Genomic DNA, 14,908 nt, shown 5'->3' on the forward strand with positions numbered 1-14,908 from the left:
AAAGTGTTTGGAAAAGTAGATACGACGGAGACGTATTAGACCGCTGTAGATAGATGGGGGAAGGTGATGAAGATGTTAGTGAAGATGACGGAGGTGTTGGTGTAGATTGCGGTGATGATGATGGCCCCGGCGGCGTTCCGGCGCCACCGGAAGAGAGGGGGAGAGGGCCCCCCTTCTTCTTCTTCTTCCTTGACCTTCTCCCTAGATGGGAGAAGGGTTTCCCCTCTGGTCCTTGGTCTCCATGGCATGGGAGGGGCGAGAGCCCCTCCGAGATTGGATTTGTCTCTCTGTCTCTCTCTGTTTCTGCGCTCCAGATTATGCCCTTTCACCGTTTCTTATATTCCCGGAGATCCGTAACTCCAATTGGATTGAAATTTGGACACAATTTTTATCCGGATATTGGCTTTCTTGCGGCGAAAGAAGGGCACCAACCGCCTTACGGGGTGTCCACGAGGGTCAGGGGCACGCCCAACCCCCTGGGGCGCGCCCCCTGCCTCGTGGCCCCCTCGGGCATCGTCTCGCGTTGATTCTTCTTCCCAAAATTCACATATATTCCAAAAAAAAATCTCCGTCAGTTTTTATCCCATTTGGACTCCGTTTGATATGGATTTTTTGCGAAACAAAAAACATGCAACAAACAGGGACTGGCACTGGATCAATATGTTGGTCCCAAAAATAGTATAAAAAGTTGCCAAAAGTATGTAAAAGTTGTAGAATATTGGCATGGAACAATAAAAAATTATAGATACGGCGGCGACGTATCAATCATCGAGCTTACTTCCCTGCCCACTCCAGGTGAATTATATGAGCCTGGTTGTCAGCTTCACAGAGATGAACTGCAGAGTATCTTCCAGAGGCCTGAGCCAAATATGAGTCAGATGCTCAGTATGATGAAGCCATTACCTCAAGATGCTGAATATCCCAAGGAGTTCTTCGTGAAGGACCTCGAGTACTTGCCACGCACAGTATATCATATCCTGAGGCGTACTCTATGGCCGATCAAGGGACATTCTTCTGAAGCCAAACTTCAAGGAGCCATGAAGATTTTGGTATTTTACATCATCAATGGCATCAGATTCAACACCCAGGATTTCTTCATCAGACAACTTGCTGCATCTGGGATTGATCTGTTTGGCTTGAAGTTCTATGATCCATGGGTAATGCGCCTCATTAAGCTTCACTCCACTATTGACTATCAGCCCTCAGCGCGCAACCACGTTGTCTTTCTGCCTGAGGTTGATCTGTCAATTGAAGCCCTCTACCCCGAGCCTGCCAAGAAGCCCTTACATCTTCAGAATGCTGAACACCAAAGCTTCACGCAACCAATCGAAGGAGTTCTTGTTCCAAATGCTGCAACTCCTGCTTATCCTATGGCTGGAAATATGAGAGTGCCACATCATGTCAACACCGAAGCCACTGCAAGTACGATTGCCCAAAGGCCTCGGAAGCGATCTCGTGTACTCAATGACCGAGAGCTTCTTGTGGCCTTGCATCAGAAGTAGGATAAGCATCATGACTGGCTAAAGCGTCAGATGCAGAGTATCTTGGTGGATGTCAATCGCATTCAAAACCTGGCCACCAAGAACTCGTTTGTTGCCCATGAAGCCTGTCGGCGGTCCTGGAAGAGTCTCACACTGCTCTGTCCTGAAGACGATCTTCGCGAAGATGGCTTCACTGAGGACTTCAAGTTTGATTCCAGGCCTCCACAAAATGCAAGCTGGCGCCGCACTCCCTCAATTGAAGATTCTGAGCGTTCATCTTCGACTGCAACTGTTGTTGCGAGAGTCGTCTATGAAGAAGACGACGCCACTTCCCCAACCATGGCTGCACTGAATCTTGACACTGCGTCAGGCCCAACTGCACCACCAACCTCCAACGTCGACCCTGCTCCATCATCTGCTCCCTCTGGGAATGAGTAGATACTCTATGTCTTCAAACCTTTTTGGTCATTACTGACAAAAGGGGGAGAAGCATATGAGTTGATAGTCTTCAAGCGGGTCCTTATGGGTGGTTGCATTATTTTTGCCAAGTCTTTACAACTCTCGTCTTTTGATACATTTGGTTCTTTGAGTTGTAACACTTAAACTCGATGGTCGTCTGCTACTTTTTCTGCTACTCTGTGATGCGATGATAAATCCTGCATGAAGCCATTCCGCAGATGTCCATTTTTCATTATGCATGTCATTATCTTCGGTATCTCTTTATATGCATGATGAATTGTCTTCATAAGTTGAAGAGGATCTCCACAAGCAAAACCTACCATGTGCATTTGCATTCAAAAGCAAACCACTTATATGCACATCTTCAGGGGGAGCCTTTTGCTACTTATGAAGACAATCCCTTAATCCTTAACTTTCACATACTTTTATCCCCGTTGAAAACTTCAACCTGTTTGTCAACAATCACCAAAAAGGGGGAGATTGTAAGTGCGTCTAGTGCCACCCCTAGTTGGTTTTGGAGTATTGACGACAAACTTGGTTGAGGGACTAATGTGTTTGTGAGAATTGCAGGATAACACAGGTAGTAGTCCCATATTGATTCGGTTTACCTACCAGAGATGACCCCTAAAAATGTGTGAAGACATTGAAGACAATGGTGGTCTGTGAAGATATTCGCAACAAAGATTATGACTTGAGAAGACATTCACATGAAGACTATGGAGTGCGAAGACATAGTTGTTTCGTAGTTTCCTTTTCTTCTTTGTTGAATCATAGGAACCACCATACTATTAAGTGGGGTCCAAGTGAACAAAGTCAGAGTGACTGATGTGATGCTCAACCAAATCCTATGTCTTCGAGCGAAGACAATGAGAGCAAATCTTATCCAGAGCTGGATGAGTCAGCTTTGCTTGTAGCCCAAGTCAAGCTACCGCATGTGTTTGAAATCTGATCGTTGGACACGTGTCAGTTCCTTAGTGACCCAGAGTCATTTCGGACAAATCAGGTCGGGTTGCCTCCCGGATATAAATAGCCCACCCCCTAAACCATAAATTGGCGGCTGCTCAGAGTTAGTGCATGGCTTTTGTCGTTTGAGAGCAACCCACCTCCGAAGCATTTGAGAGAGAGACCCTTGCGAGGACAAAGCCCAAAACACCCAGAGCCAAAGAGTGTTAGGCATCACTGAAGTCTTTCTGTCCGCATGATCTGAAGACTTGTTACACTTGAGGACTGTGAATCCTCCAGCCGGTTAGGCATCACGTTCTGAGCATGTAAGAGTCATTGTGGATTGCCAGTGAATGAAGTCTGTGAAGGTTTGGAAGTCTACCTTGAAGACTTACCAGAGTGATTGGGCGAGGACTAAGTGTTCTTAGCTCAAGGGGAATAAGGTGAAGACGCGGTCTTCTGAGTTAAATCTCAGCCTCCCTAACTAGACGTACAGTTGTCACAGCAACTGGAACTGGTCCAACAAATCCTTGTCCTCACCAAGCAACTGGTTCTGTCCTTCCCATCTCTTTACTCTACAGTTTGTCTTCGTGAAGTCATTGCCTGCTTGCATGATCTGATTGTCTTCACTGTGTGAATAATGTTGTTGTCTGGCTTCATACTATCTTCCATCCTGATCCATTCTACCTAGCTGTTGATAGTCTTCGTGCTTTCACTTCATTGCTTACTTGACTATGGCCTGTCTAGTGTAGTCTACCTTCCACTACATATCAATAGGTTCATTTCCACTATTTGTCTTCAAAGCCCCCGTGTTTTGAAGACTTTCATAAAAATCGCCTATTCACCCCCCTCTAGTCGATAACTAGCACTTTCACTTCACTGCTGTCCCTTGGATTTGATTTCAACGGCAGATGAGAGGGAGCCAGTTACAACGTAACTTGCTAGAGACAAGTCACTGCATCCCGCGTGCATTTGTTGCTACATGCTAGTTGTAAAGGAATTTTGGATCTTTGTATCTTACGATGCATGCTGAAACATGTTTATTGATCTTATTAGAGTAGATTATGATTTATTATGATTGCAGCCACTAATTCATTTTTACTTCTCTTGCACAAAGCGGATGGCAACCACGATGTGGAGTGTTAGGCATATTTTACATGTCCGTGGATATAAGAATCCAAAGCTAGAGATGATTGACAGGGATTTCATTTGTTATTTTGATATAAAGGAGAAGATCAAGGAATTGGGTTCCAAGCCTTGGGACAACGTTTATTATCAGAAGAAGGTGGCCAATGGGAACTCTATGGTTGAGTGAACAGATGATGCAGGCATGATGAACATGCTAGAGGAATTTTATGCTTATACAGAAATAAGTTTGCATGTTTCATTGGGGGCGAGCAAGGCAAACGAGAAGCCACGGGAGGTGAGCGTGGCGTGCGGCCGACTTGGGCGTTCTGCGTTAGACGTGAGGCGAGCGACCACCATCGAGCCGAGCCGGTCAGGAGAAGTTGCGCGTCCCGGTTCAGCAGTGCGAAGGATAGCCAGCAAAAATCACTGACATGGCATGCCAGCTGGACCTAACAATCGTGACAGACCCATTAGAATGCTCACAAAATTTTAAACAGGGTAAACTGTGACAACATTTTTGTTAAATGGAGTAAAACGGATGAAATCTCGCTAAATGGGGTAATTAGTGTAAAAAATGTCAAAATAGGGGGTAAAAACCGGAATTCACTCTTTTTTTTACTAAACATGATAGATTTGGAAGGATAGAAATGATGATACCATCTTCGGAATCAAAGAGCCCGTTAGAATATGTCAACTAGCTTTTTTTTCTATAGCAGTTCAGGGTTTTGACAGTTGATGCGAGAACTCTCTTTGCGCTTTTTATCTAGGCAAAGACTAGGTGTAACTACTTTTCTCTCCTGCTAAGAGAAACGACAACACATCTATTATAAGACATGTGTTAACACACATAACATACTCTTATGACTCATTTATATATTTTCATCTTTTTTTACTACTCTCTCCTTCCATACTGTTAGGCGTATTAGTTTTCCACAGGAAGATCAGCGCAGGTCGATAGTTAGTTTATTACTTGAGCCGTCGTACATGTTGGCAGAGAGGGAGGCATGCACGATCTAACCGCACAAGAGACCCAACAGGCACGATTGTTCTTATTTTCATCAAAATAGAATCCTTACCGTGACTTTAACTGTACGAGAGAAAGAGATGATGTACTCTGTACCTAATAATCTAATATTGTGGGATTGCATGCAAAAGCTAATACGCCTAACATTTTGAGAACGGTTTTACTAAATCACATCTATGTGCCTAAGTCCTATATCATTGATCTTAGGTGAAGATTTGTGTAGGTTTTTTTCCTTTTTATTTTTTGTTGAGTCATTTAGATGTCAATAACTAAGACGCATCTAGATGTAAGCTAGACACATCCTTTTTTCGGAAAGGAAGGAGTACCTTGCAGCCTTCAATAATTTTACTTTTAACTTTCAAATGTTTTTACTTCAAAGATTTCTGGTGCATTTTCACCTTAAAAAAAAACTCTCTCTACATCTATCCGCAAAAATGGGCCGGACGACTGGCGACCACCCATGCGCTCGCTGCCCTCGTTCCCGCTTCGGCCACCTTCCCCCCAAATTTTCCCTATCTCGTACTTCCCCTGAAAAAAAGAAATAAAGAAAAAAGGCGGCGGCGGCGGCGGCGGCGCGCGTGAAGCAGGTGGTTCCCTTTCCTCCCCATCTCTAGTCAGTCTTCCCTTTTCTATTTCTCTCAAGCCGGGGCGGCGGGCGGACTGTGCTGCCTGTCCTCTCTCTAACCGCGGCGGAAGGACAGCGAGTGACGACAGCGAGTGACGGGGGCACGGTTCTGGGGAGGAGACGGGCGAGGAGTCCTTCCGCCGCGCCGTGAAAGCTTTCTCTGGTCCCTCTCCCTCCCTGCTCCGATTCTTGTCTCTGACTGATTTCTCTCTGACCTGCAGCGCCAAGGGCACAATCAGGAACGGCAAGCCGGCGACCAGGACGGACATCAGCTCCCTCTTTGGTGACTTTCTCCTCAGGTATGAACAATATATGTTGATCTATTTGGAGGAACCACTAGTAATCGTGTCATTGTGTGGATGCTGATTGTGTGAATGCTTGTGTATGCGTGCTTCAAAGATGAACACAGTTCAGTTTTGCATCTGTCATCTTGAAGTTATTTCTTTCTTGTGTTTCACTTTTGCATTGTAGATGGACAATGAGAGAAAAAGCCAATTTATGCGGCTGTGTCATATATGCTTGTATCCATGATGACCTTGGTTGTCACTTGTCAGTGCTGAATTGAATATTTGCTATGTGTATGGATAGTGAGGATTATTTTCTATGTGTATGGACATTGAACATGGTTAATGTAATTTGATTGTGCTCCCAGCCAGGCTGCAGGGTCACCCACTAGAACGGAGCCTGGGAAAATGGTGTCCACCCTTCTCCCAACCTTATCATTGCCGGTTTCACGGGCCACTGCATTCCTCCTCGGAACCCCACTAAAATCCTTCCGCTCTCACCATCCTCTTCTCCGCAGCTTCCTTGCTTCTGCTTCTTCCCTATCATCCCCTCCTACTCCCCGCTCCCTCGTCACCATGGCCTCCGCGGCTATCCCCGCCCGCCGGGACCTCCTCATGCTCGGCATCGAGACCAGTTGTGACGACACTGCCGCCGCCGTGGTACGCATGGCTCATTCGCTGCACCCTTTCCGTCCAGTCACTTATATATGTCGAACCTTCTACGATTTTATGCCTAGTGCCTTGCTCTATGATGCTTGGTCGGTTGCAGGTCAGAGGTGATGGGGAGATCCTTAGCCAAGCGATTGCTTCCCAAGTAAGGATATGCATCTCAGTTCACATTCTCTCTAGTTGTTTCGTGTCTATATAGTGTGGTCAGGAAATTTTGGCAAATGTAGTATCCTTTACACGTTGCTGATTGTACTGTTATGTATCTGGAAGTCAGATTTGCTTGTAAAATGGGGCGGTGTTGCTCCTAAGATGGCCGAAGAAGCTCATGCTCTTGCAATTGATCAGGTTCGTATTCCTTTAAGAAGATGGATGACTTTAAGTTATCTACGTTTCTGTTAACTTTCTTATACATCTTTGTCTGGCAGGTTGTTCAGAAAGCACTTGATGACGCAAATGTTTCAGAGAGTGATCTTTCTGCTGTGGCCGTGACCATTGGACCAGGACTTAGTCTATGCCTTAGAGGTTCCTGTTTTTGCTATTCTAATCTTGATTAAAATAAATATTAACTACTGATTTTTACCATTGCATGCTACTAAAATAAGGGAATGCCTGTTCGTTAGTTACCAAATTCAACTTTTATCCTGCAAAAAAATAAAATTATTTTGTAAGTTTGCACATAGGATACTTTTATCAATTAGGTTTTAGGTGTGGTGACAATGGTTCAAATGAGTTAAATTCGATAAGACCAAAGAATCTTATTATTCACTTAGAGAACTGTTTTGGAGAATTTAGTGCTGACTCTCTTGAAGTGTCCATGCTGTGTGAAATGTTGTCATATAGCTTGCAGTGTGCCAGATTTCTAGGATGGATAATGGTTGTGTGTCTGGATTCCATGTTCCATATGTATTACCCTGTCTGAGGGCTGACTTAAGCTTCACCTGTCACATGTGATCTTCATTATCTTTCTCTGTGGTACTTAAGCAAAAGTTTTAGCCTTTAGGTGTAGTGCATTTTTACCACTAGCATGTCGGCCCTTTTGTTTTTCTAGTAATTCCTTCTTACGTGTAGACATAGTCATCTGCAAAACCGGTTCATAGTAGCTGTTTGAATTATCACGTACTGAACTGACATATTAGATAGGAGAAGGTACATTTTTAGTCCCTCAGCTTTCCAAAGTGTCGGCGTACGACAATCTATGGGGTTGGAAAACCCCTTTACGTTCGGCATGGGCACGCAGCACACAAAGAGCAGCAACAACCACACAGCACACGAGCGTTTTACGCAGGTTCGGGTCGCAGTATGCGTAAAACCCTACTCCTGCTTTGGTGGATTTATGAGTGTTTGAGCCCTGCGTTTACAGAGAGTGCAACCTTGTCGGCAAGATGCTCGGGTGGTGCTGCTAAGCTACTGCAAATGACAGGGTTCCGACCCTTGTAAAGGTTGCCATGGCCCTCCTTTTATAGACGAAAGGGGTTACCACAGTGGCAAAACGGTCATTACAGGGGTAAATAGTGGCTACAGTGCTATCATACCTAACACTGACGGTATAGGACAAGCGCATTAAATGCGCTGTTAGGTGTCACGCTGGGATGAATGCCGGCAAGGGAGCTCCGCTCCACCTGTACCGTCAGCCCAGGTACCTGTTATTACTGCGACACGCTCTTGGACGGGTGTCAATAAAAGTAATCTTCAGGCGGCGGATCGCCACGTGCCCCGACAAGCTCTACCTAACCGCCTGCGCGCCCGCCACCTGCTGGCAAAGTCCTGACAGGTAGGTGCGGCGAAGTGGTGGAGGAAGCTTGAGCTTGCCGGCTACATGGAGGATACCTTGCCGGAAAGGTTGCTTCCCGGCAGCCTGAGTCTTGCACTTGAAATGATCTTCTCGATGACCTGCCTCGAGGTCTTCTTCACAGTATCTGTCTACCATGTCTTGGGTCTTTTAGAGTGGATCCATCCTCTGCCAAGCCCTTCCCGGCAGGGAGGCTACAACTATCTGCACGTAGTCAGGGGTATGAACACCCAATGTTCACTACACCGACACAAAGTATAAATTTGGTTCCTGAACTCTACACCGGCTAAGTTTGCCCCTCAAATGTCAAACCCGTTTAGATTTGATCCCTTGCTACACTGAAAGCGGTTTTACGATGACTTGACTGTGGTTTCACAGACCTTAAAATCCCTTCAGCAAAAAGAAGGAAGAACAAGAAAATTCAGAAAAAAAATGAATATTCCTGAAAGTTTATTAAATATTTTAGAATTTTTTAAAAAGCATATCATTCATCAATGTTCTGGAAAAACCCTGTGTTTTTGACAGATTTCAAAAGCATTCCGTTTTCTACATTTATTTTCCACATAATTCTCAAATTTTCGGTAACTGAATATTCCTGTTTTTTTTTCTGATTCTCCTTGTTTTTTCTATTTTTTCAAACAATATTTGTAAAACAATTAATATTTCCCCTGTTTTTTTATTTGTATATTAACTAAGGTTTCCAAACGATCTTCTATTTTTGATTTTTCTTGTCTCCCACCCCTCATTTTCCCCAGTCTCTTGTGCTGAATGGGCTATCACGTCGGCGAAACAGTGCCAAATCATCGTCAAAACCGCTTTGGATAGGGCAAAGGGGAACCAATTCAAGATGGTTTTGGATACTTGAGGGACCAAACTTATTTTGTATAGAGTTGAGGAACGACAATTGGACTTCTTCCTGTTACCTATATATATATGCTTAACTTACCCACTCAATCAGAATTGGTCATGTTTTCCTTTTTTCGAACCATGCTGAGTAGACCACTATATCTTCTATTTTACGTGGGACACTCTTGACATTGGAGATAAATCATTTTATTATTTTTTCTATTGTTTATGTGAATGCAAGACTTTGGTTAAATCTTGTAAATGAAATTTCCTTTTTTCTGATATTTTTTATGTGAGTGTAATGACTAACGAAGATCTCTGTAAATTGCAGTTGGTGTTCACAAAGCTCGGAAAATAGCAAAAGTATTTCACTTGCCTATTGTTGGAGTTCACCATATGGAGGCACATGCATTAGTTTCCAGGTAATCATTGGACGTCTGACATCTCTTTAAATGATGCACAAGTTATATGATGAGTTCAACATCACACAGAATAAGTTGTATATGATTTTGTTTTTGTTCGAGGACACAAAATTAGGTGTTTTAATGTAACTTTTTAAACCAGATCCGAAAAGTGTTTGTTTGCGTGGATCTTCTTTTACAAACTACTTGCATGTCCTACAGTATGTTTTCCCCTTACAATAGCTACGGACTTACCGAAACACTGAACTAGGTCTAGCACAAGCTGCGAAAACTGAAAATTGAACTATTTTTAGTGATATGACCTCCAAAGATTGAATTAAATTCTACTCTATGAAAGCTACAATTTGACTTTCAGTAGGAAATAATTTATGTCTAGAAGCTCTTTGGCCATGTCATATCTGTTACCAGCATACCTTCTTGTGAACTTAAGATGTGAAATTCGTTGTTTGATTACTTCAAATATGTTAAACATATTTATGATGGAGGCCTCACTCTATAAATGTAAAAAAGATAAGCATACGTGCCTCCCCATACTTCTAATGACGCATTCTCTGAATCATGGATTAATGTGGTTTGGTCCTTATCAGGCTAGTGAACAAGGACCTTGATTACCCATTTTTGGCTCTTCTAATTTCAGGTATATGCAAATTACGTTAGTCTCAGCATTCTATATCATGATCTAGCTTAATTCTCTGTGATTCCCTAGAAGCTTACAGTTGTAAATTACAATAGCAATAAGGCCACAGAAGATGTGTGTTCATTCTTTTCCTGCCTGCCACCTATTATGTTGTGCCTTATTGCAAGTATTGAAATGTCATATATATTTCCACTCATACAAAATGACATTTCCATACAATAAATTTTGAGACTTTTTTATTTGAAGTAATTTAATGCAAAACTAAATCGGCCTAAGTTCATGCATGATAGTATGTCTTAATCTGCCAGATATGCTAATTTTGATACTAACACTGGCACACTTGTGTTTGCTAACTAGTTAATATGTTCAGGTGGACACAATCTTCTTGTTCTTGCTCAGAATCTTGGTGAGTATGTTCAACTGGGGACTACAATAGATGATGCAATTGGCGAGGCATATGACAAGTCAGCAAGATGGCTGGGTCTTGATATACGGAAAGGTGGTGGTCCTGCTCTTGAAGAGCTTGCCCTAGAAGGTGATCCAAATTCTATTAATTTCAGAGTAAGTTTGCGGCTGTACTTTTTCCACAAGTGCTGTGGAGCTAAATTGTATTTACTAACTTTAATCTTAGTTTGACATGATATTGTTACTTGCCTTTTTTTCATTTACCTCCAGGTTCCGATGCGACAACACAAAGATTGCAATTTCTCTTATGCTGGTCTCAAGACTCAAGTTCGATTGGCCATTGAATCCAGAAATCTGTATGAATATGCCATTCCTATTAGTTGCACTGTTTATTTCATCTTCTTCATCATAAGATAAACACACCTGCTGGTGTCTTTTATAGAACCTTTGCCATTTAGCATGCTGTTTGTTCCTTGTTTATTCATCCTCGGAATTCATTCTCTTTGACCCCACACCCCAGGTTGACAAACATAACTTCATTTGGAAATCTCAGTAGTATACACATATTCTTAAGAATTTACTCTTATTTTTATTTTTTTCATGTAGTAAATAGTAACTTGAAACTTGTGCAGAACCTATCATTCAGTAACTCAATGTCAAACACTAAAGTTCATTTTTTAGAGAGTATTCATACACTATACACAATGTATAATGATCTGCGGCAGACATGTTTGCTAAGCAAAGTTTACAGATTATTGGAATTTGGAAATCTTTTTGTGTGAATAATACCGTACAGATGTGGTAGGATTCTTTTGGACCAAATAACAAGAACAATGCTGGTTGGTAGAGCGATGCAACTGATGCTTAAAACATTGTTGAATATTTTGTTATGGAAATCATCGTACATCTTTCAAGCAGTTGTCAGTTTGACACCTTATTTTTTTTAATAGATTATGCCTTGGTAAATGGAATATCTTTGACGTGACTACATATGATGTAGGCTAAGAAGTAATCAAAATCATTTTGTTTTAAATAAATGAGGGTACAAAATGCCTTAATGTATTTATTGCTGAAGGAAGAATTTGCATATTTGAAGCAGGGTAGGTGCGCGGCTGTGCTGTGATTATTAATTAACTGTGCTTCTGTTTTCACACCATTGTAGGTGCACAGATGATATCCCCATTTCATCTGCAACAGAAGAAGACAGACAACTAAGGGCAAACATTGCTGCCTCTTTCCAGGTTCAGTATCATGGATATTGTACTCATTGTCCATGAGGACTCTGATAAGTTTCTGATAGCTTTAACTTGTGCAGCGGATAGCTGTTCTACATTTGGAGGATAGATGCCAGCGAGCAGTTGAATGGGCATTGAAGATGGAGCCTTCTATTAAACACTTTGTAATCCAGATATCCTGTTGCTGTTAAATTCAATTGCTTTCCTTAATTCATTCAGTGTGTTAACCGATTCAATTATTAAAGGTTGTTTCAGGTGGTGTTGCATCGAACCAGTATGTTAGGGCGCACTTGAATCATATTGCTGAGAAGAATGGCCTACAGCTTGTATCCCCTCCCCCAAGTCTTTGTACTGACAATGGTAATGAGTTTGTTGTTATGAGGTGTAATTAGTAATATACTAATATTCATTCACACTGCCAGTAAAAGCATCTAATATTCAAAATCAACTTTGATGCAACTCAGCATAGTTCTTGGTTTTTACGTCTAGAACCTAGGCTGTACTCCCTTTTCATTTTGAAGCATGTGAATGAATTATCCTGACCGTTATTGCAAACTTTCTTCCCGTAATTATGACAACTATCAGATATGTTCTTTTAGAACTAGTAGTATATCTCCCGCAAAAAGAAAGAAAGAAAAGAACTAGTAGTATATGATATGTTCCTTTATTTGCATAGGTGTCATGATTGCTTGGACTGGAATCGAGCACTTTCTTGCCGGTAGATTTGAAGATCCACCTCCCGCTGATGAGCCTGATGATATGCAGGTAATCTAACCAAGCAGTATGCAGAGTTGATAAAATCAACTCCATACTGGATGAGTTCGAAAACTAATAACAGATAACTTTATAAAATAAGTGTGCAAAGTAACTGATTAAATTGCACTATAGGGAGCTCCATTATGTATTTTTTAGTTGTCTTACTTTGTTTTTCATATTAAGTTCTCCGGGGGTTTTACATCATATTATTTGGTCATCTTGTTAATTTAGACATATGATCAGCTCCTTCTTAAAGCTAAATAGTTATTTGGATAAAAAGATTTGGTATGTCAATGAAGATTGTAAATATAACACCAATGGTGATCCCATCACCGTTAAAGTTTGAAGATCCAAATAGAATATGTCGAATTCTTGAACTTCGTTTGAAACTTGGAATGGTGTTGATAAACTAGCTCTTAGGAAAACAAATAAGTGAATTTGGCATGATTTTTGAAGCATGGTCATTTAATTCAGGGACTATGGGCACCCAGCTTTCTTGTTTCCTTTACTGGAATGGTAGGAATCGTCTTGCACTGAGAAGTGTCCTGAACTGAGTATTTAAAATCTGATGCAGAAGTTAGAGGTTTTATTCTGTCTGTTTCGCTAGTATCCCCCTGATCATTTTATTGTCTGCTACAGTATGAGTTGCGTCCAAGATGGCCTCTTGGTGAAGAATATTCAGAAGGAAGAAGTGTTTCACGATCATTGAGAACAGCTAGGATCCATCCATCACTTACATCCATGACGAAGAGCTCTCGCAACTAGTTCGGTCAGACCATCGATCTTGGCTGCTTGCTGCCATTGAGTTCCACATCATCCAGTTTTGGGACCATTACCTGGGTAGCCCTGCTCCCCTTTATTTGTCATTGCAGTAATTAGCTTCAAAGGCTTGAGCTGATTAGCTGTTCATTTGTTCCTTGTACATCTGAGAAGCAATAAACCAGCCCTGTTTATATACAAGATGTTTACCGCTCCGTGACTTGATATTTGAATCCATATCATATTTATGCATATGAGATGTATTCCTTGTGAGATCGCTTGCTATCTCGAGCTGTTCTTTGAAGAATCAAGACTCGAGAAATGTTCAGTTATCTAATGGCTGGTCTCGCTCCTCTTTGACGGATGGGGATGTGTCCACGTCTTCACTCTTTTACTGTTGCATGTTTAACAGTTGTTGATTCTACTGTTCCCGCTACAGTTATCTAGTTACCGTGCAAGTGACTATGAGCCATTCCTGCGTGAATTGGACCCCCTTTCTTGTTTGCTTATTGCAAATCCCCGGAACACTATTACATATAAACATCATATGTATGAAGATGCTCGCCATCAGGAGTGAAATTCCCGTATAAATATTAACATGGTTGAAAAGCTAGGAGTAATAAATCTAGAAAAATGCAGAGCACATGTGTCGAAGTCTATGAGTTAAACTCGGGTGTGCAAATTTCATCTGTAAAGTACAAGTCAATGAAGTATGCGAAGTCCAACATCTATACAAGCAATATCTACTTTTCATAAAATTTCATATTCCGTTTTAATCAGCGCACATATACAAGCCGTTGCTTTTTTCTTTTTTTGAGAATCGCCGTTGCCCAGTTCGTAGTGACCTACTTGAAGCCTCCACCTAACTATGCGTGCTCCGAAGTGCAGAGAACGATTTTGCACTGAATGGAATTGAATGGAGTCCCCAGTCACCATCACCATGATGTAACGAATTTAAGAGGAGCCAAATCTCTCGGCGATGGATCGCCTGTCAAGCAAACAAAAGTCCCTGTCCAGAATAAGACTCCCGTAGATTCCCTACCACACGTCCGCACTACACGTATGTATCAACATAGCCACGGCCAACGAGCAAAAGGAATAAGTTTGACCGCTCATTATGAGGTCCTCTTTACACGATCGGTCCAAGCAACTGCCAGTCCAGTCGAGCACGCACGGGAGATACCGCCGTGTAATGTAAATAACCCGGAAATTTCTCGCTTCATTGTTACAGTCGTCGCTAGATGATCCATGAACATGGTTGTAATTTTTATTATCTCTGTTGTTGCTTGTACTATTGTGATTAAATATGAATAGATTGAAAGTTTCTCGAAAAAAAACACTCCGTGCAGTATGCTAGTACTGCTATGAAGTGTAGATTTTTCTTCTTCTTTTGGGTCAATTTCCTGCACGGTGTGGTTGAGGTCAAAATCGCATCGGATCCGACCGC

The 14,908-nt window shown here is 42.0% G+C and overlaps 1 protein-coding gene across 6 annotated transcripts; it reads left to right on the top strand.

Annotated features, from left to right (window-relative positions):
- Positions 1 to 5,483: 5,483 nt before the first annotated feature.
- LOC109773778 (probable tRNA N6-adenosine threonylcarbamoyltransferase, mitochondrial) lies at positions 5,484 to 13,734 on the top strand. 6 transcript variants are annotated; one of them, XM_020332493.4, is made up of 15 exons: positions 5,484 to 5,621; positions 5,881 to 5,958; positions 6,312 to 6,603; positions 6,713 to 6,757; positions 6,883 to 6,957; positions 7,038 to 7,134; positions 9,579 to 9,669; positions 10,257 to 10,306; positions 10,677 to 10,867; positions 10,982 to 11,067; positions 11,874 to 11,952; positions 12,027 to 12,110; positions 12,192 to 12,306; positions 12,623 to 12,711; positions 13,342 to 13,734. In XM_020332493.4, the coding sequence occupies exons 3-15, from the start codon at positions 6,352 to 6,354 to the stop codon at positions 13,465 to 13,467; spliced, it is 1,380 nt and encodes a 459-aa protein (XP_020188082.1). In that variant the 5' UTR covers positions 5,484 to 5,621; positions 5,881 to 5,958; positions 6,312 to 6,351; the 3' UTR covers positions 13,468 to 13,734. The 6 variants fall into 6 exon arrangements, with proteins under 6 accessions (XP_020188082.1, XP_020188094.1, XP_040259540.1 ...); XM_020332505.4 differs by having other exon boundaries at positions 6,316 to 6,603; XM_040403606.3 differs by having other exon boundaries at positions 5,606 to 5,734.
- The last annotated feature ends 1,174 nt before the right edge of the window (positions 13,735 to 14,908 follow it).

Source organism: Aegilops tauschii, chromosome 3 (genome assembly GCF_002575655.3).
Source record: "Aegilops tauschii subsp. strangulata cultivar AL8/78 chromosome 3, Aet v6.0, whole genome shotgun sequence".
NCBI lineage: Eukaryota > Viridiplantae > Streptophyta > Magnoliopsida > Poales > Poaceae > Aegilops > Aegilops tauschii.

What these genes read in the sequence shown, in the direction of transcription:
- LOC109773778 (XM_020332493.4), top strand. Translation starts at nt 6,352, where the DNA reads ATGGTGTCCACCCTTCTCCCAACCTTATCATTGCCGGTTTCACGGGCC. An exon ending in ATGCTCTTGCAATTGATCAG is followed by an intron (nt 6,958 to 7,037) that starts GTTCGTATTCCT and finishes TTTGTCTGGCAG; the next exon opens with GTTGTTCAGAAAGCACTTGA. An exon ending in ATGAGCCTGATGATATGCAG is followed by an intron (nt 12,712 to 13,341) that starts GTAATCTAACCA and finishes TGTCTGCTACAG; the next exon opens with TATGAGTTGCGTCCAAGATG.